General features: G+C 46.7%; 1 protein-coding gene across 2 annotated transcripts in view; it reads left to right on the top strand.

Moving 5' to 3' along the window:
• The first annotated feature begins 770 nt into the window (after positions 1 to 770).
• The window catches only part of MAPK4 (mitogen-activated protein kinase 4), a 52276-nt gene continuing 33383 nt past the window's right edge, over positions 771 to 19663 (top strand). For both annotated transcript variants that reach the window (XM_042962146.1, XM_042962147.1), the window contains exon 1: positions 771 to 1316. In XM_042962146.1, the coding sequence (XP_042818080.1) occupies positions 771 to 1316 (546 nt within the window). The remainder of the gene's footprint in view (positions 1317 to 19663) is intronic.

The raw sequence follows: 19663 nt of genomic DNA on the forward strand, positions 1-19663 counted from the left end.
CCTCTGGAGGATCCTGGCGTGGCAGCTGAGTGCCCCTCGGATTTGGGACTTGAGGTGTAACTTGGTGTAGAGCTCAAGAAAGGTGGTTGGGTTCCTCCGGCTTTCTTCACCAGTGCTCACCAGCCTGATTTGGGCTATGAAACCTAGGAGGAGCTGGTAGAAAAGGGAGCTGGCGGAGGTAAAAGGAACCCCTAGAAGCCTCCAGAATCCATTGCCGGGATCCCTTCATACTGCTCAGGACACAATAGTTACCAAGCTGCCGGAGGCTGTGACAAAACGGAGCTTTGGACCATCGTAAAGGAACACAGCTCACTAACAGCTCTACGTTTCAGCCAGAAGGAACCTCTTTCAACAAAAGATTTAAAGGGGAGCGTTTCTGCATTTTTTACCTTGAGGTCCATTATGGTAGAAAACTTTACATCCACATAGATGATGAGACTGGTTTTTCTTTCCAAGATGCTACGTTTTAAAAAAGCATGAGCCATTCTAAGCTTCGAGGAGAGTTCAGGGTACAGACGAGTTGGCAGACAGCCCTCCCAATGCAAGTTAAGAAAACCGTCTGAGCCTTCTCCTTCCATAGCTCAGCAAGCATGGACATATGCCACTCTTGTCTCCAGGGAGCCGGTGGCAGCGACATCAGCGTGAGGAGAGGCATCCCTCGGCTTTGGGACTTGACAGAATGAGGTGTGCTGGGGAAGCCGCTACCCGGGACTTGGCCGATTTTGACCGCCCCTTCACCACACGGGCAGACCCTGACCACTGAGCCAACAATGGCCGAGAAGGGCGACTGCATCGCCAGTGTCTATGGGTATGACCTTGGTGGGCGCTTCGTTGACTTCCAACCCCTGGGTTTTGGTGTCAATGGGCTGGTGCTGTCAGCTGTGGACAGCAGGGCCTGCCGGAAGGTGGCTGTGAAGAAGATCACCCTGAGTGACTCCCGCAGCATGAAGCATGCGCTCCGGGAGATCAAGATCATCCGGCGCCTGGACCATGACAACATCGTGAAGGTGTACGAGGTGCTGGGGCCCAAGGGCACTGACCTGCAGGGCGAGCTGTTCAAGTTCAGCGTGGCCTACATTGTCCAGGAGTACATGGAGACCGACCTGGCACGCCTGTTGGAGCAGGGCACGCTGACAGAGGAACACGCGAAGCTGTTCATGTACCAGCTGCTCCGAGGGCTCAAGTACATCCACTCCGCCAACGTGCTGCACAGGGACCTGAAGCCCGCCAACATCTTCATTAGCACGGAGGACCTCGTGCTCAAGATCGGGGATTTCGGGTTGGCGAGGATCGTTGACCAGCATTATTCACACAAGGTATGTCTGGCTGGAATGGCAGAAATGGGTGGTCCACAGAATCCTCCAGAGTGCTCACAGCTGTTCAGAAGGGTATTCCTAGCTCCGCTGGAATCAGGGGACTAGAGTCCGTACCTGGGAGGGGCTGGAGGGTGCCAGAAAGATCACTGGCCTGAGCAGCAGTTGCTGGCCAAGCAGGGGCTGGGGCTGGTGGCCTGGTTCTCAGTCTTGGCTCTGCCCCATGGCCGTGACCAAGAATTCCTAGCTGCACAAGATAGGGTTGGACTAGATGATCTGTCAGATTTCTTCCAGCTCTAAACTCTATGGCTTCAAAACTGTGTGGTTGGTGAATTTGCTTCTAGCATCCTCTTATCCCTGCCATCCACCTAATACCACCTCTCCCTCCTGTCCGCTCAGGACTCCCACTGAGGCCCCTCACCATAGCAGCCTCATGCTCCAGTTCAGCTTGCTTCCTCTTCGCTCTCTGTGTCCCATTCTCTCTCTCCGTGGACAGAGGGCACGAACAGTTTACCCGATAAACGAATCTTCAGTATACACTGTCTAGCTAATGGCTCAGCTCTCCTAAGTCCCATGATGCCCTGGCCCCTCGGGGCCATACTGAAGCTACAGGTGTCTAGACGGTCCTGAGACCCCACGTCTCCACCAGCCGCAGAGACATAGCTGACCCAGCCACACTGATGGAGATATCGACACTCATTCTCAAGGCCCCGGCCTCTTCTTAACTAATCCACTGCTTCCTTCAGGAGCTGGGAGTCCTCTGAAGTTGTATTCCCCCTACCCCTGGTTCCTGCCGCTTTAGGGGAGCTGCTGAATACATGTCACAAGACATCCCTCAACAGAGCTGTGGGGTGGGTGTGATTACCAGCCTTCTGCCAGAAGCCTTGAACCATGAATTTTTATTAGAATGAAAACACTCTCTAGGATGTAGGTGTGCCATAAACTGTTATCAGCCAAGGGGCTGAGGTGGGTCACGAAAGGGGAGGGTAGCTCTGACCTGGAACGTGCTTCAGCTTTCTCCCTGAGGCCTCATTCCTCTGCTTTCCCTTGCCACCTTATTTGCTGGCAGCCAGAAGGTCACAGACTCCCAGAAAGGCACTGACCTGTCCTGCAGGTGCGGTGAGAGGGTGTCCAGGGGGAGGGGGAAGGGCAGGGTTCCCTGTCCCACCCTCACCCTCTGGAACTTGGGCTCCAGCCCAGATTTCAGACCCCGACCGAATCAGCCCAGCTGGCTGGGTTCCTCACCGTCACCTTAACCACGAACTTGCCCCCTGTCCCCCTTCCGGTGGCCAGGCCATCTGTCAAAACTGATAGCTGACTTTGTAGGCAAGAATATCCACGGTTAAAAACAAAATGAAACAAAGCCCTTCCTCATGCCCTTTGCTGTTTGTTTTTTTTTTTAATTTTTTTTTCAACGTTTTTTATTTATTTTTGGGACAGAGAGAGACAGAGCATGAATGGGGGAGGGGCAGAGAGAGAGGGAGACACAGAATCGGAAACAGGCTCCAGGCTCCGAGCTGTCAGCACCGAGCCTGATGCGGGGCTCGAACTCACTGACCGCGAGATCGTGACCTGGCTGAAGTCGGACGCTTAACCGACTGCGCCACCCAGGCGCCCCATGCCCTTTGCTGTTTGTACCTTCACTTGCTTCTAAGAAGCAATGACTCCAAACAATCAAACTGAAGGTTTTAACCTAAATCAATTCTTATTTGGTAAGAGGCCCATAGAATCCATGACACTTGTTTCTGGGATGCGCAAAATCACTTTCAGAATTGGAATAAACCAGTACCTTTGGGAGCAAAGCTAGGACCTTCCTAGATGAAAGGGTCTGATTACATGATGTATTCCAGGGAACATGCTCTGAACAGCACTCAGAAGACCTTTGCTAACGTCAGGGAAGGTGATTTGTGGGGGTGAAGATCTGCTGTAGTAACACTTGTTAGGTGCGGGGTGTGAGGAAGCAGGGAGGCAGGGGTCCAGGCTCCCCTCTGACACCTGCTGTCTAGGGACACGGACAGTCCCTTTTCCTCTGGGAGCCCTGGTTCCCCTGTTGTTGATGGGATGATAATATATGCCTTCTGCCCCACTGGCTTGTGGTTACAGATCAAAATACAGCATGGATGTAAATCCCTTGGAAAACAGTAAGGAGCCCATCCATTTGTGCAGTGAGTGTTTGCTGAGCACACCGGGCCCAGGCCCACGTTCACCAGCCACCAGCTCTAAGTGACTGTGCTCCTGTCCCCCAGGGATGGGCAGACACCGCTCTGGCTGGGACTTTTCATTTTCCTGATGCCGAAGAAATTTAGATGTTCTGACTTATTCTCCTTAGAGTCTCTTGAATAAAATTAGCTGTGGGTGGTTAAAAAAAATCATTGGAGCCAGTTGTGAGCCCTGCGTTTGGCCGGTGTCCCCCACACCCCTTCTCCCTCATACACTGTCGGCTTTTAGTCTCCTCCTTATTCTTCTTTGGGTGATGACAAAAGCTTTATATTTGGTGCTTTTATTTACCTAATATGCACTTAAATCAGTTCTCATTTAATCCCCAAAGTGCTGTGAGGCACTTAGGGCAAAGGGTCCATTTTAAAATGGAGAGCAACGGCTGTCTTGAGATTATTTGGCTGACTGACCGGAGGGGCTCTAGAACGTGGGCCTTCTCGCATCTCAATGCATGGCCTTTCCACACACCATCTCCTTCATGAAGGCTTGCTGGTCCTCGGTGGGAATTCATCTTTCCTTCTTGTGAACTCCCATGTCAGTTCTCCCCCATCCCATTACCTGGACCTTCTAGCATCTAGCATTCTCTGCTCTGTCTTGTGGGTCATTGTGTTTGCCTCTTCTGTGCTCCCCTTGGCTGAGAGCCCCTTGGTTCTTGAGGGCGCGTTGTGTTCATCTTGTTTTCCCCAGGGAGTCCGATGGCTGCTCCTGAGACATGGCCCTGTTGATCTTGTTGACTGTCTCAAACAGATGGGAGAATAGGCATTTACCAGCACATTCCAGATAGGAAGCTAGTTGGGTTCATTGATTCCATGTGGTTAGAGTGTTTGACTCTCAGAAAGAGAACACATACTTCTTCCAGCCAGAGGATTGGTTGGGGTCAGACGTGTGTCTCTGGACCCCTCCTGAAGTAGTATGCATTCTGCACTCACCTTGAAGAAGATTGTGCTCATTTGGGCCACAGCCAGTGCCTTTGTGTGGGTTATACAAGGGCATCCTTTTTGCAGGCTGATTCAGCCCAGGGCCAGGGGCAGGCTTTGTGATCTGACTGGCAGCTGGACTCGGGCCCCTTGGCTAAGCATGACCCACCCAGCAGTACGCAGCACCTGGTCTCACTCTCCTCACTGTGACTTCTTCCTGGGTGGACAGTGAGTCTCCTTCACTTCCACACCCCCTCATCTAGCGCAGGGCCTGCCATGGGGTAAGTGTCCGCTGAGTTTGTCTGGTAAAGGAGGTACCAACCCAGATGGCCTTCTCCTCTCCAGTGATCAGCTGGCAGCATTGGGGCTTAAGGCACAGTCAGGGAGCATGCTGGGTCTCCCCTACCCCTCCTCCCTTAGGGGGTCTCAGTCTTTGCCGGGTCCAGAGGACAGCTGGAGTTCCCAGTTAGTCCACACTGTCACAGAGATGACAGCAGGTGTCAGTGGGGGTGCTCTAATGGCTTTCTCAATGGCACAGGGAGCACGTGTCTCCTGTGTCACTGTTACTCACCTCACTGATGTGTGTGACGTCAGGCAAATCTTTCACTGTGCAGCTCATTCCTGAGTATGAGATCTGTACGAAGACCTTGCCGTCACCTCGTCCGTCCCCTTCATTTCACAGTTGACAAAGCCGAGGCCTCGGAAGGAGAGGAGACCCCCTCAAGACCTCACAATGAGTGGCCAATGCACACACTTCAACTCCACGCCCGCTGGCTTTTCTGTGCCTCTTCTCTGTTGTCTTCTCTGTCAAATAGGGTCATTCCCATTCTGCTTGTTTCATAGGATTCTTCTTAGAGTCAAATGAAAGTGGAAGATATCAGAGTGCTTTCATATGTACGAAGAGCTAAATCACTAACAGAACTATATGCCCAGCAGATGCCATGATAACACCACGCAGACATTCGGGTCTTGGTTTCCCCTGCACGGAAATATGGAACCATCTCCTGACCTGACCAAAGGGGGAGTCATGAGACCCTACCTGAAAGGTGGCTTCCCAGCCTCTGCTCCTGTTGTGAATCCCTTTCTGCCCACCTCCTCAGCCAGCCTACTGAGTAGTTCCTTGTTGTTCGTATCGAGAAGAGGCTGCTGAAGGGTCAGAGCATGTTTAACTTTGAATTTATCCTATTAGGAAGTAGATGATCTCCAAAGAGGAAAACAAATGTTGTTTAAGACTTCACTGAATCCTGTGTAAATTCCAAGAAGTGTCTGGAGCCCCCGGGAGCCTGCAGCATGCGGACAGCCAGATGAGCTGTGTGAACACAGGTTTGTCCTGGAGGGGCCACCCGTGGCTAGGGAAAGGAGCCACCCCTTGCTGGGGTTGCCGGGGTACGGCCAGCAGACTTGACTTTCGGGGGGCAGTAGGCAGAAAATACCCAGGAAAGAAAGCAAGAGTAAGAGGCTCATCAGAATTTTGAGAGCCAGTGGCTCCTGTGTTTTGGCGTATCACTTGGGAAAGTCTTGAGTTTTCTGTTAGGCTGGCCTGCCTTTGGGCCCCGACCCCTTTCTGTGTCAGAGCCCTCTGTCCTAATACCCCATTCCCTATCAGAACGTGTTCACACTTTGCCTACATATCTCCTAGAGATGCCTTACAAATTGATAGCACAGCGACGGATTCTCAAAGCGGGTGCTGGACCGGAGCATCGACCTCACCTAAGGGCTTGTCAACGATACAAAGTCTCTGGTTCCATCTCAGAGCTACCGAATCAGAAACTCGGGGTGGGGCCCGGCAAGCTGCGTTTTAACAAGCCTTCAGGTGATTCTGGTGCCGGTTTAACTCTCAAGAACCACTGATCTGAAGACACGGAATGGCTTGGCTGTGGACAGAAAGCTGATGGTCCTGATGAGTTTGCTGTTCCTGCAGCCATATTCTCAAACTTTAGCCCTTAGGAAGAAGGCTAAGAACTCCTAGATGATGGGGTTGTATTTGAAGCAGATACTTTAAGTAAATGGGGTTGTTAATGGTGAGGATATCAGGCACTGTGACAGGGAATTTTGAAGATTGTTTTAGGTAGGATGACTTTTACGGACTCCATCACAGTACCCTGGAAACTGCCCACCTGCCCAGCGTCCCTCACATTCGGTAGAAAGCTACACGAACCACGGATCAACACCAAAAGGAGTGTTGGTTCTATTTAGGTGTGATTTTCACAATAGTTAGGTGATATGGGCAATGATTTTAGAAAACGTGCCCTTTTCATTCTGGTGTAAGCTACTTCCCTCGATGTTATTCAACAACAGATATTGGTTTCACAGTTCAGTGAGACTGAGTGATTGAAGGCTCAGCAGATTGAAGGCTCAGTAGTTTGTTTAGGCTTGTGGTTCAAGGTCCCAAAGGAGGCAGAAGGGTGCGTGATGTCAAACACACACGGCCAGCTTGCAAAGGCTTTGCACCAAGCTTCTGTCGGCTGTGTTTATGCTGGTTTAATCATGCTGATCAACCCCACCTCCTGGCCACTGCCTTCCTTTGATGGCTTCTTGTCTATCTAGGCCAATATAACCTTCCCATCTGCCTGGGCAGAACACACAGAAAGCCCCCCTAAAGCATGATTCCCTTGAAACTGAAACTCAGAAGAGGAATGCTCATTTCTGTGCCTAAAATAGGGTCTTTGCTGCTGATCAATAGAGTGTCCACTTGTTCTCTGGGGTTAGATTTTGGATGATGTCCCCATTGCAGCTGTAGGGAATGAGGCATGGGTCCTGCGGGTAGGAAGTGAGGAAGGGCTTGCCCGGGACCCCACAATAGGCCTAGGGTCCACAGTGCCGGCCCCGGAGAGGCCCGGCCATACTGGGAGGCCAGCGTTTCATGAGAAAATGGGCTTGTCGGAGGACAACTTGCTGAAGGCCCAGCTAGAAGTTCTTAAGCTGCTAAGCATGTTATTCCAAATCAGTGGAGCTGAAAAGATTTATTTAAAAGGCTATGAAATATCCCTTTTTAAAAGGGAAAAACATGACCTCGGGGATTAGAACAGAGGTTGTACTAGAGAGTCAAGTGTCCCTGAACACTCAGGCCAACTTGGAAAGCTAATTTTGTTGGCTTTCAGTGCCTCCCTTCCCCTGCCCACTGAGCCCCCCACCCCTACTTGCTGGTCTTCACTCTGTCCCTGGGCCTCCTGGGGCCCTCTCTGCCCACTCCCAGAGCCTCATACCCAGGCCTCCTTTCCTGGGAAGCAACCCCACTTAGCTCCAGGGGCGGTATTAAAAATCTTTAACAACTGGCATGGCCCAGGAACCACTAATTGGAAAGGAAGCCAGCCAGAGGCCTAAGGCAGGGTCCCGGAGGTGCCCTGCTTGCCAGGAATTGACCCTTTATTGCCAGATCATAGCGAGATCTAGGAGTATCTGGGAGTGAGGCCAAAGTGATGAGTGAGGGAATCAGGGGCCTGGAGCAGTGCCTGTCTCCCAACCAGCTTACAGGTATTTCATTGTTCTACCGCTGGCCTAGCCGCACGGGTGCATACCAGCCATGCTCACTGCCATCTCAGAGCTCACTCTGTCTCATGTGCCTTTAGGTCTGCCTCTCACTGGGCTGAGCTATTGATTAAACGTGCAAAGGAACAGGGGAGCCTGGGTGGCTCAGTTGGTTAAGCATCTGACTCGATTTCAGCTCAGGTCATGATCTCGCGGTCTGTGGGTTCGAGCCCCGCATCTGGCTTTGTGCTTACAGCGTGGTTGGAGCCTGCTTGGGATTCTCTTCCTCTCCCTCTCTCTCTACCCTTCCTCTGCTTGCACTCTGCCTCTCTCTCTCAAAATAAATGAATAAACTTAAAAAAAAAAGTGTAAAGGGATCAGTAGCTGACTCCTTATTTTCCACAGCAGCCTACTGCCTCACTTGGTGCTCACGTCACAGCTGAAGTCTGCTTCCTGCCAGTGATGCTGGAGAGGGGCTAGTATTTCATGTAGCACAGGTTTGCTGGTGACAAATTCTTTATCTAGAAAGAGTCTTTATTTTGCTTTCATTTAAAAAAAATTATTTATTTATTTTGAGAAAGAGAGAGTGAGCCTGAGCGGGGGAGGGGCAGAGAGAGAGACGGGAAGAGAGAGAGAATCCCAAGCAGGCTCCGCACTGTTAGTGCAGAGCCCCATGCAGGGTCCGATCCCACAAACCGTGAGATCATGATCTGAGCTGAAATCAAGGCTTGGATGCTCAACCGACTGAGCCACCCAGGTGCCACAATTTTGCTCTCATTTTTGTTTTTTGCTTTTTGGTTTTTTTTTTATGTTTATTTATTTTTGAGGGGTGGGCAGGGGCAGAGAGAGACAGAGACACAGAATCCGAAGCAGGCTCCAGGCTCTGAGCTGTCAGCACAGAGCCCGACACAGGGCTCAAACTCAGCTGTGAGATCATGACCTGAGCCAAAGTCAAGGGTCAGGTGTTTAACCGACTGAGCCACCCAGGCACCCCTTTTCTGTCCTTTTTTAAAGAATGCATAATTTCTCTGGTTCTGTCTTTAACTTCACTGACCCTTTCTTCTACCATCTCTAATTTGTAATTAAGCTCATTTGGTAAATTTTTCATTTTAGGTAATGTGCTTTTCCATTCTAGAATTTCCATTTGGCTCCTTTTTTTATAGTTTCCATTTATGTGCTGGGATTCCCCATCTTCATCCATTGAGATCATATTTTCCTTTAAATCCATGAAATATTTATAATAGCTGCTTTAAAGTCTTTGCTAATTCCAAACCTGGGACATTTCAGGGTTGTTTTGTATTGACTCCTTTTTTCTCCTGAATTTGGGTCACATTTTCATTCTTCACCCCATTTCTGGTAATTTTTGCTTATTCATGGATAGTGCAATTGGTACTCTGAAAGGGATCCTGAATTATATTGTCTTCCTTTAATGAGTTCAACACTGATTTTTGGTTTTGTTCTGGCAGGCAGTTAATTTACTGATGCTTCTCCTTAGTTTTGTTAAGGCTTGGTTTTAGGCTTTGAGAGTTTGATAGGGCAGGAATAGAATAACCCTTACTCTAGAGCACGGTCCTTATTCCCGGGACCTGGCCTTTCTGTTGTCTCACTGGAATGCCTGGTGTTCCCCTCTGGCTAGACTAGAACTCCTATGGATCCAGTGTCTCTATAACCTCTACTGTCCTTGGTTTGTTCTAGGTCCCACAGTAGCTGCTCTCTGCTAGCCCATGCCAGAGTCTCGCCCTGGGTAGGTGCAGCACAGCCATCAGCCAGAGGTCCATGCAGGACCACCCCCACCCCCACCAACAACAACCTTCTGGGGCTCCCACCCTATTGAAGCTCCTTCCTCTCCAGTTCCCTGCCAGCTCTAGATGCTTCAGCAGCCCCAGACTCCAGTTTCTCCCTCCCCAGGTCACAAGGACAACCACATCCACTTCACCCTCCCTCCTTGTGCTGTGGTTAGGAAATCTACTCAGACAGAGGGCCAGGGCAGCTATGAAGTTCACCTTATGTGTTTCTTCCCTTCTCTCAGGGATCCTGCTCAGCCCATTGTCCAGTGCCTGAAAACATCTACTATTTATGTGTTTCCGGTTTTATCATTGCTTATGATAGGAGGGCAAATCCAGCACCAGTCACGCCTTGTGGCCAGAAGCAGACAGCCCTCACATTTAATGATGTAATGCTCTGTGTGACTGATTATCCTTTAATGCAAGATCATAAGCACACCTTGAAGGAGCTGTTGATGACTTACTTATCTCTACATCCTTAGCTCAATGAACGTTATTCAATGGAATCAAGCAGAAAGCCTGGGGGCTAAGTGTTGAGTAATGCGCTCCTCCTTCCCTTTAAACCTGAGTGGATGTGCCAGTAAGGGACTCCCTTTCACAAGGTATCTTCAGCCTGGTGGGGAGGGTCCCAGCTGCCCCAGGCCTTGTTCTTGTCCCTCCACTTGGGTACTCCCAGAGTGTAAATGTCTCGGACATGATACTGTCTTATTCCTGTCTTTATACTGCAGAAGAATGATTGGAAAATTGAGTCAAATCCTTTTTGATTTTCTCCTAAGTGTAGTGTGGTTTTTTTTAATTTTTTAAATGTTAATTTTTTTAATTAAAAAAATTTGTTTAATGCTTATTTATTTTTGAGAGACAGAGAGACAGAGTATGAGTGAGGGGAGATGGGCAGAGAGAGAGGGAGACACAGAATCCGAAGCAGGCTCCACGCTCTGAGCTGTCAGCACAGATGCGGGGCTCAAACCCACAAACTGTGAGATTATGACCTGAGCCAAAGTCGGACACAACTGACTGTGCCGCCCAAGTGCCCTTAAGTGTCATTTCTTAAATCAGCCTTTGTTGGTTGCCTGTTGAGAAGACAGCAGTATAGAATAGGCTCAGGGGGAGGACTGCTAGGATTATCCCATCTTTCTTGGCGGACCTTCTCCATCAGTATTACACTTCTTTGAGCCTTATCTCTAGCTCCTGCCACCCCACCCACTTTGTGCTGTAACATCACCGACTTGTCACCATTCACTGGATAATCCCATACTCGGTGACAGCTCTGGTCCCACACACTGTTCCCTCTGCTCCCACACGAACTCCTACTATCCCTGCAGACTCAGCTCAACAGCCCCACATCGTCAAAGCTTTGCCCAGCTCCCCAGGGGACAGTTAATCACACCTCCCTCCAGAGGCCTAAAGCAGTTATTCCCATCCTGTTGTGATTCTCTAGTCACATGGCTCTTCCCCATCTGGGCCCTTAGGAAAGAATATGTATCTCATTCATCACTGTATTCCTAGCGCCTAGCATAGTATCTGACCCCAAATACGTGCACATTAAATGCTTATTGACTAATGAAGAAGCCAAGTCCCTCCCTTTCCACTGAATCGAGTATGGCCTTCAAGAGCCTCTCAGAATGAAGCATGATTTCTCTTCCTCAGTGCAGCTTTCAAATATTTGAAAAGGTCGTCCATCCTGCCCCTTTAAATCTCTGCAGCCTAGAAGCCCTTTGTTTTCATATCATCATATCCAGGCAACTGTTCTAAGTGCTCGACAGGTGTTATCCTATTTAGTCCTTGTAACAGCCTAATAATAATAGTAATAATAGTGATGATGATGATAGGTGCTGCTGTTGTCCCCATTTTATAGATGAAGACATCGAAGCACAGAGAGTAACTTGTCCAAGGTCACCAGCTAGTAAATGACAGAGTTGGGTGTCAAAGCCCAGCCCCTGGCTTCAGAAGCCATGCTGTACCCACTGGGCTACACTGCCTTGTGGCTGTTTAGATGATAATGTTGCCAGAGCTCACACTACCTGATCTTTTCATTGACCTCCTTCTACTTGTCATACACTTTCTTAAAATGTGTCTTTCAGAACAGATACTTTGTGATTTAGCCAGCCGAGTCCCTGAGAGTGTGACATCTCTGCTCCATAAATGACTTACTGTCCGTGCTGCCGGTGGGGTTTTTTGGGGGCAGCTATGTCAACTATTGTGTCATTCTGAGCTTATAGCCAACTGACTTCAGTTAAGCTCGGTATTCTCTACTTTACATTTATATATAGTTGATTTTTGTCACCCAAATATAAGACTTTACCCTTATCCCTGATAGATTTCATCTTGTTGGCTTTAGGCAGATATTCCAACCTGATGAGATCTTTTTGGATCTTTGTTTTATCACATCAGTTTATCCCTTACAACTTCATAATTTATAAATTTATAAATTTAATTTAGTTTTAAATTTAGTTTTAAATTAAATACGTTTAATTTAAAAAATTAAATAAGTTTTAATTTAGTTTTAAATTAAATTTATAAATTTTAAATTAAATTTATAAATTTGTAAATTTATAAACCCAGAAGTCTTCTAGGACTTCACCCATAGCAGTGATTTTAAAATGTGTTAAAGAGATTAGGTGAGACACTTAGACTCCTGGCTACTAGCCACCTCCTCCCTCCAGGGTGACGCTGACCCTAAGCCAGCATTCTTTGGATATAGCTGTCCAACCAGTTGTGAATTCACATAATTGCATAGTTATCTGATCTGTTTCTTCATTGTCCACAACGATGTCCTAAGAGATTTAGCTAAGTCCCTTGTTGAGATTCAGGGACATTGTCTACAGAAACCTCTCATTTCTTTTTTTCTTTTTTCTTTTTTTTTAAAGTTTATTTATTTTTGAGACACACAGAGAGAGAGAGCATGAGCAGGGGAGGGGCAAAGAGAGAGGGAGACACAGAATCCGAAGCAGGCTCTAGGCTCTGAGCTGTCAGCACAGAGCCCGACGCGAGGCTCGAACTCATGAACCGTGAGATCATGACCTGAGCCAAAGTTGGATGCTTAACCGACTGAGCCACACCGGCGTCCCAGAAGCCTCTCCTTTCACTTCAGTACAATTTTAAACTCCTCCTAAAGTAAAAAAGCCTAATGCAAGCTCTGTGACCAGCTGTGACACTTTAATTCTTAAATGCACAAAAATCAGATGTGGGCAAACACCACCAATTCACTTAGAGAGAAACTCATATGTGAACATCTAAACTTAAAACCACGTTGGAGGTTAGGGCATGGTTAAGTAAACTATGGCTTATCCACTAACTAGAACATGATACAACTATTTTCAATGGTGTTTTTGAAGTTTACAATAGCATAGAAAATGTTTATGTAATAATGATTAGGTTTAAAAAGCAAGACACAGAATTGTATAGATGGTGACCATAACGGTTTGAAACACAGAGAAAAGAATGACATACAAAAATAGGCTAGAAGTAAAAACTCCAAAATGTTAACAATGGTTAGACAAGACAAGTAAAAAGGAGGGGATTTTTTTCTCCTTCTATATATTTTTCTTTAGTTCCCCAAAAACACACAACATGAATGTGCATGGTTTTAGCACCATTAACTGTTTAGGTGGGAGGTTGGGGAAACTTGTTGCCAGAGTCCATTTACCAAGAACATGTTTATTACACGAAGAGTAGAAATTATTCCATCCCTGAGAGAGAAGGGTCAGGCACATGGGCATCTGACCCAGGAGGATGTGCCCGCTGACCCTCTGTGGGTTCCATTCTCCGGTGCCCAGTGTGTCACATGTGTCTTACCTCCTCACCCAGATGCCAGCCCTTCCTCCATGTGGACCATGGGACAGGCGCCTCTGGGAGTGCCGGGTCCCAAAGAAGCAGGATGACCTTCCTTGCTGGTACCACGTGACCCAGAGCAAGTTACTTAACCCACCTCGGACTGGCTCTGTCCCCTGCCCCACAGGGCTGTGTGTGAAATGCTTAGCACTCTGTCAGGCATCTGGGAAGCACTCAGTAAATATTAGTTCTTTTTTACTATGATTATTAATCATGAGGGAGTTCCTGTGTTCTCAGATACCTGAAATTCTACCACTAACAGTAAAAATTTTTTTTTTAAGTTTATTTACTTATTTTGAGAGAGACAGAGCACAAGTGGAGGAGGGGCAGAGAGAGGGAGAATCCCAGGCAGGCTCGGAGCAGTCGATGTGCAGAGCCCGATTCAGGGCTCGAACTCACAAAACCACAAGATCATGACCTGAGCCAAATCAGGAGTCGGACGTTTAACCAACTGAGCCACCAGGTGCCCCAGTGGTAAATTTTATTGAGGCAGTTGACCATGCTTTAGTCTCTCATCTAAGATACAAGTTGAAGGAGTGAAGAAAAGTGGGAACAAGTCAGTTGAATGAATTGTCAGAATGGATTGATTAGGAAGCATTGCACTTGGAGGAGGGTGTTTAACCTGGGAGACCAGACCACGAAATGTTGGCACTTTGGCAACTTAACCAAAGACTGATTCTAGTACCGAGGTTATACACTATTCAAAATATTCAAAATACTTAACGACTGGTAAGCTTGGGGACCAACCGATCAGAATAGACGTCAGTGATGGCCCTTCAGAATGGATCCCAGGAATGAGCACCTGTCATGCCTACCCCTCCACCCTTCCCCCCGCTCACTTAGATGTCTGCCAGCAACTCCACATCCAGGCAGGCAGAGCAGAGGCCCATCCTGGCACAGCTGTTTTGGGAAGAGACGAGCTTCTTCTGTCCCACCGCTGCCCCAACGCTTATTCTTGCTTCTTCTCCTCTTTCATGATGTCCTGTTTGCCTCTACTGTCCATCACACACCTGCCGAGATCCCCTCATTGTCTGAGGCAGCAGGAGAGGAGGGACCATTCCTTGTTCTGCGTGCTGCACCATGCTGGCCTCTCCTGTGTCCCCGGATGACCCGGACAGCAGGTTTCCAGGGTGTGGGAGACTCCAGGGTATGGTCATGAACATTGTATTGCGCTAGCTTCTATGCAGAGCCACCACCATCTGCAGAAGCCACGTGTCCTCCTGGCAGTGAGCTCAATGAAGCAGCTGTGCAAGGCAGGACTCATCTTCTTGGGGATGAATTTTTCCCGTTTCCTATTTCCCTAGTGGTTCTCTATAGGCCTTTTGTTTAGCGTTGCTCTGTGGTCACCAGCTGCCCTCAACCCTGACCCCAACCAGTTTGCAAATGCTAACGAGAGAGCATGAACAGCCCATGGCTCCTGTAGCTGTGAGATCAATATCATCGTATTCACCCTGAAATTTTTCCCAGAATTCACAGTAATGCACCCTAGGAGCTCTTTCCCAGCAGTGATAATTCTGGATCCTCATACCAACCCCTGAGGGAGGCAGGTCAAGTTAATTATTCTCCTCACTTGACAGATGAGGACTAGGGGGCCACTGGGGCTCATCAAAGACCCACTGCTAATAAGAAGCAGAGTCTGGACCAGAGCTGCCCCCAGGGACCCGGGTAGCAGCTGATACACCTAGACTCGGCTCCAGAACTCAAGGACTTCTGGGTGCTTTCTGTGATGAGAAGACAGAAGAGTCATGCAGTGGGGAACACCTGCCTCTGCTTTCTCCACGAAGAAAGTTGGAGAACAGAGCAGTTTTATGACGTTCCCTGGGGCCTGCCGTGAGCAAAGGTGGGGCCTGGACAGGAAATTGCCATCCCTGTGTCCTGGGCCCTTCCTTCTCCCTGTGGGCTCCCCACAGGCTCCCATCTTCCCATGTCCACCTGCTGTCCTGGCCACATGCCTGCACCACCCTCTCCTTCCATCTCTCCCCACTGGAAACTAACTGGGCCCCCAGGCCTGCCTCATTGCCCCAGCATGCATCTGCTTGGGAAAAGGCTACCAGCTGGGGCACCCTTTCAGCGGAACAGTGGTTTATATTGGCCTTTAAACTCTTTTTTTCAAAACAACTTAATCAGGACGTAATCAACATACCACACAGTTCACCCGTTTAAAATGTACATTTCACAGGGCACCTGGGTGGCTCAGTTGGTTAAGCATCCGACTTCAGCTCAGGTCACGATCTCGCCATTCGTGGATTTGGGCCCCGCGTCGGGCTCTGTGCTGACAGCTCAGAGCCTGCAGCCTGCTTCGGATTCTGTATCTTCCTCTCTCTCTGCCCCTCTCCTGCTCATGCACTGTCTTTCTCTCAAAAGATAAATGATAAACATTAAAAAAATTTTTTAAATGTACATTTCACTGGCTTTTAGTATATTCATGGAGTTGTACATCCATCACCAGAATCAATTTTAAAATGTCTTCATTACCCCCCAAAAACCCCAGCCCCTGAGTCATCACCCCCTAGAGCCTCTATCCCTCCCTTCCCCAATCCTGGGCAACCAAGAAATCTACCTTTTTTTTCTTTATGGACTTGCCTATTCTGGGCATTTCATATAAATAGAATCATGTGATAGGTGGTCCTTTGTGGCTGGCATCTTTTTAGTATGTTTTCAAGCTTCATTCATGTGACAGCAGGTATCACTGCTTCATTTCTTTTTATTGCCAAATGGCATCCCTTCGTGTGGATACACACATTGTGTTTATCTGTTCCTTGGCTGATGGACATTTGGATTGTTTCTACTTTTCAGCTATCATGAATAACGCTGCTGTGAACGATCACGTACAAGCTTTTGTTTCCATCCGTCCGTGCCTTTCCATCTCTCTTAGATATAGTCGTAGAAGTGGAATTACTAAGTCATATGGTACTGTGTGAGGAACTACCAGAATGTTTTCCAAACTGGTGGCACCATTTCACATTCTTACCAGCAATGAGCATTCAGTTTCTCCAGATCCTCAGTAACGCTTCTCATTTTCTGTTCTGTTTGTTTGTTTTTATCCTGGCCATCCTAGTGGGTATGAAATGGTGCATCATTGTGGTTTGATTTCCATTTCCCTGGTGGCTAATGATGCTGAGCATCTTTTCGTGTGCTTATTGGCCATTTGTAGATCTTTGGGAAACCGTTCAGATCCTTTACCCATTTTTATTTGGGTTATTTGGGTTTTTTATTATAGAACTGTAAAAGTTCTTTATATATTCTAGATATAAGTCCCTTATCATATAAATAACTTGCAAAAAAAATTTCTGTTGTTCTGTGAGTTATCTTTTGCTTTTTTGGTGGTATCCTTTGAAGCACAATTTTTTTTTTTTTAATTTTGATGATATCTAGTTTATGTTTTATTTTGTTGTTTTCACAGTTGGGGTCTAATCCATGCTCATGAAGATGTGCACCTATGAGTTGTGAAAGTTTATAGTTTTAGCCCTTACATTTGGGTGTTTGATCCATTTTGAATTCATTGCTGTAGATGGTGTGAGAGAGAGGTCCAGCTTCATTCATGTTTCTCCTTATGTCAGTAAACACTATCCTGATTATTGAAGTTTTTTTTTTAATTTCTTTTTTTACATTTATTTATTTTTGAGAGACAGAGACAGAGACAGAGCACAAGTCGGGGGGGGGGGGGTACAGAGAGAGAAGGAGACAGAATCCGAAGCAGGCTTCAGGCTCCAGGCTGTCAGCACAGAGCCCAATGCAGGGCTCGAACTCACAAACCGCAAGATCATGACCTTAGCCGAAGTCAGATGCTTAACTGACTGAGCCACCCAGGCGCCCCATGATTACTGAAGTTTTGGAGTAAGTTTTGGAATCAGGAGGTGGGTCTTCCAACATTGTTCTTTTCTGTTTTTTTTTTTTTTTTAATTTATTCTGCCTCTTTTCATTTTTTATTTTTATTTTTTTTCAATATATGAAATTTATTGTCAAATTGGTTTCCATATAACACCCAGTGCTCATCCCAAAAGGTGCCCTCCTCAGTACCCATCACCCACCCTCCCCTCCCTCCCACCCCCCAACAACCCTCAGTTTGTTCTCAGTTTTTAAGAGTCTTTTATGCTTTGGCTCTCTCCCACTCTAACCTCTTTTTTTTTTTTTTTTTCCTTCCCCTCCCCCATGGGTTTCTGTTAAGTTTCTCAGGATCCACATAAGAGTGAAAACATATGGTATCTGTCTTTCTCTGTATGGCTTATTTCACTTAGCATCACACTCTCCAGTTCCATCCACGTTGCTGCAAAGGGCCATATTTCATTCTTTCTCATTGCCACGTAGTACTCCATTGTGTATATAAACCACAATTTCTTTATCCATTCATCAGTTGATGGACATTTAGGCTCTTTCCACAATTTGGCAATTGTTGAGAGTGCTGCTATAAACATTGGGGTACAAGTGCCCCTATGCATCAGTACTCCTGTATCCCTTGGGTAAATTCCTAGCAGTGCTACTGCTGGGTCATAGGGTAGGTCTATTTTTAATTTTCTGAGGAACCTCCACACTGTTTTCCAGAGTGGCTGCACCAGTTTGCATTCCCACCAACAGTGCAAGACATTGTTCTTTTTTAAGATGGTTTTGGCTCTTTGGGTCATGAAACACAATGAAGTGCTGATATGCACTGTGCCACCACATGGATGAATCTAGAAGCCATTATGCTAGGTGAAAGTAGCCAGTCACAAAAGGCCACCTATTGTATGATTCCATTCCTGTGAGCTATACAAATTAGACAAATTCACAAAGACAGAAAGTAAATTAGTGGTGTCAGGGGCTGGGAGTTGGGGAAAAATGGAGTGTGACTTCCATCAGGAATGAGGTTTTATGTTGAGATGATGAAAGTTTTCTGGAACTAGTTAGTAATGATGGGTGCACAACCTTGCCAACCCACTAAAAACCACTGGATGGTCCATTTTTAATGGTGGATTTTAAGGTATATGAATTATAGCTCAAAAAGTTTTTTTTTAATTTATTTTTAATGTTTATTTATTTTTGAGAGAGACAGAGACAGAATGTGAGTGGGTTAGGGGCAGAGAGAGAGGGAGACACAGAATCCAAAACAGGCTCCAGGCTCTGAGCTGTCAGCACAGAGCCCAACGCGGGGCTCGAACTCACGAGCCGTGAGATCATGACCTGAGCCGAAGTCGGATGCTCAACCGACTGAGCCACCCAGGCGCCCCTCAGAAAAATTTTTAAGAAGCATATAATCTGAATATCCCTGTCTCTATTTAAAAAAATGAATTTGTAGTTAAAAAACATTGCCACAAAGAAAACTTCAGGCCAAAATAGCTTCACAGGGGAATTCTACCAAATATTTAGGGAAGAAATAATACCAATTTTACAAATTCTTTCAAAAAATTGGGAAGAAGGGAATATTTCCCACCTCATTCTAAGTATTATGGTGATAGCAAAGCCTGATCTCCCCCGCCTCCTCGAAAATTATAAGAAAACACCGGATTAATATCTCTTATTAAGATACATGCAAAATGTCTAGATGAAATTTTAGCACATTGAATTTAACAATATGTAAAAAGAAAAACACAGACTGACCAAACGTGTTCTATCTCAGGAACGCAAGTGTGGCTTAATATTTGAAAATCAATGTTACAGCCATTTTGAAAAATGATTTGGCAGTTTCTTTAAAAGTTAAATTTACATCTACCATATGATCCAGACATTTCACTTCTATATATTTACCCAAAAGAAATGAAAGTATATGTCCATGAAAAAACTTGTGTACAAATGTTCGTAGCAGCTTTCTTTTTCGTAGAGGAAGAACTGGAAGCTACCCAAATGTCTATCAACACTCAGATAAACAAACTGTGGTATATCCATACAATGCAATTACTATTTAGCAATAGCAGGGAATGAACCATTTGCAACAATATGGATGGATCTCAGAATAATTTTGCTGAGTGAAAGAAGCCAGACCAAAATGAATAAATGAATGGTGAAATATTATAAGATTCCATATATACAGAATTCTAAAAAATGTAAAGGAATCTACATTAGGATAGGAAATAGATTAGTGGTTGCCTAGGGATGGGGAGAAATTACAAAAAGGCAGGGAAACTTTGAGGGGTGACGCCTGTGTTCATTGCTTTTTGAT

The sequence above is a fragment of the Panthera tigris genome, chromosome D3 (genome assembly GCF_018350195.1).
Source record: "Panthera tigris isolate Pti1 chromosome D3, P.tigris_Pti1_mat1.1, whole genome shotgun sequence".
NCBI lineage: Eukaryota > Metazoa > Chordata > Mammalia > Carnivora > Felidae > Panthera > Panthera tigris.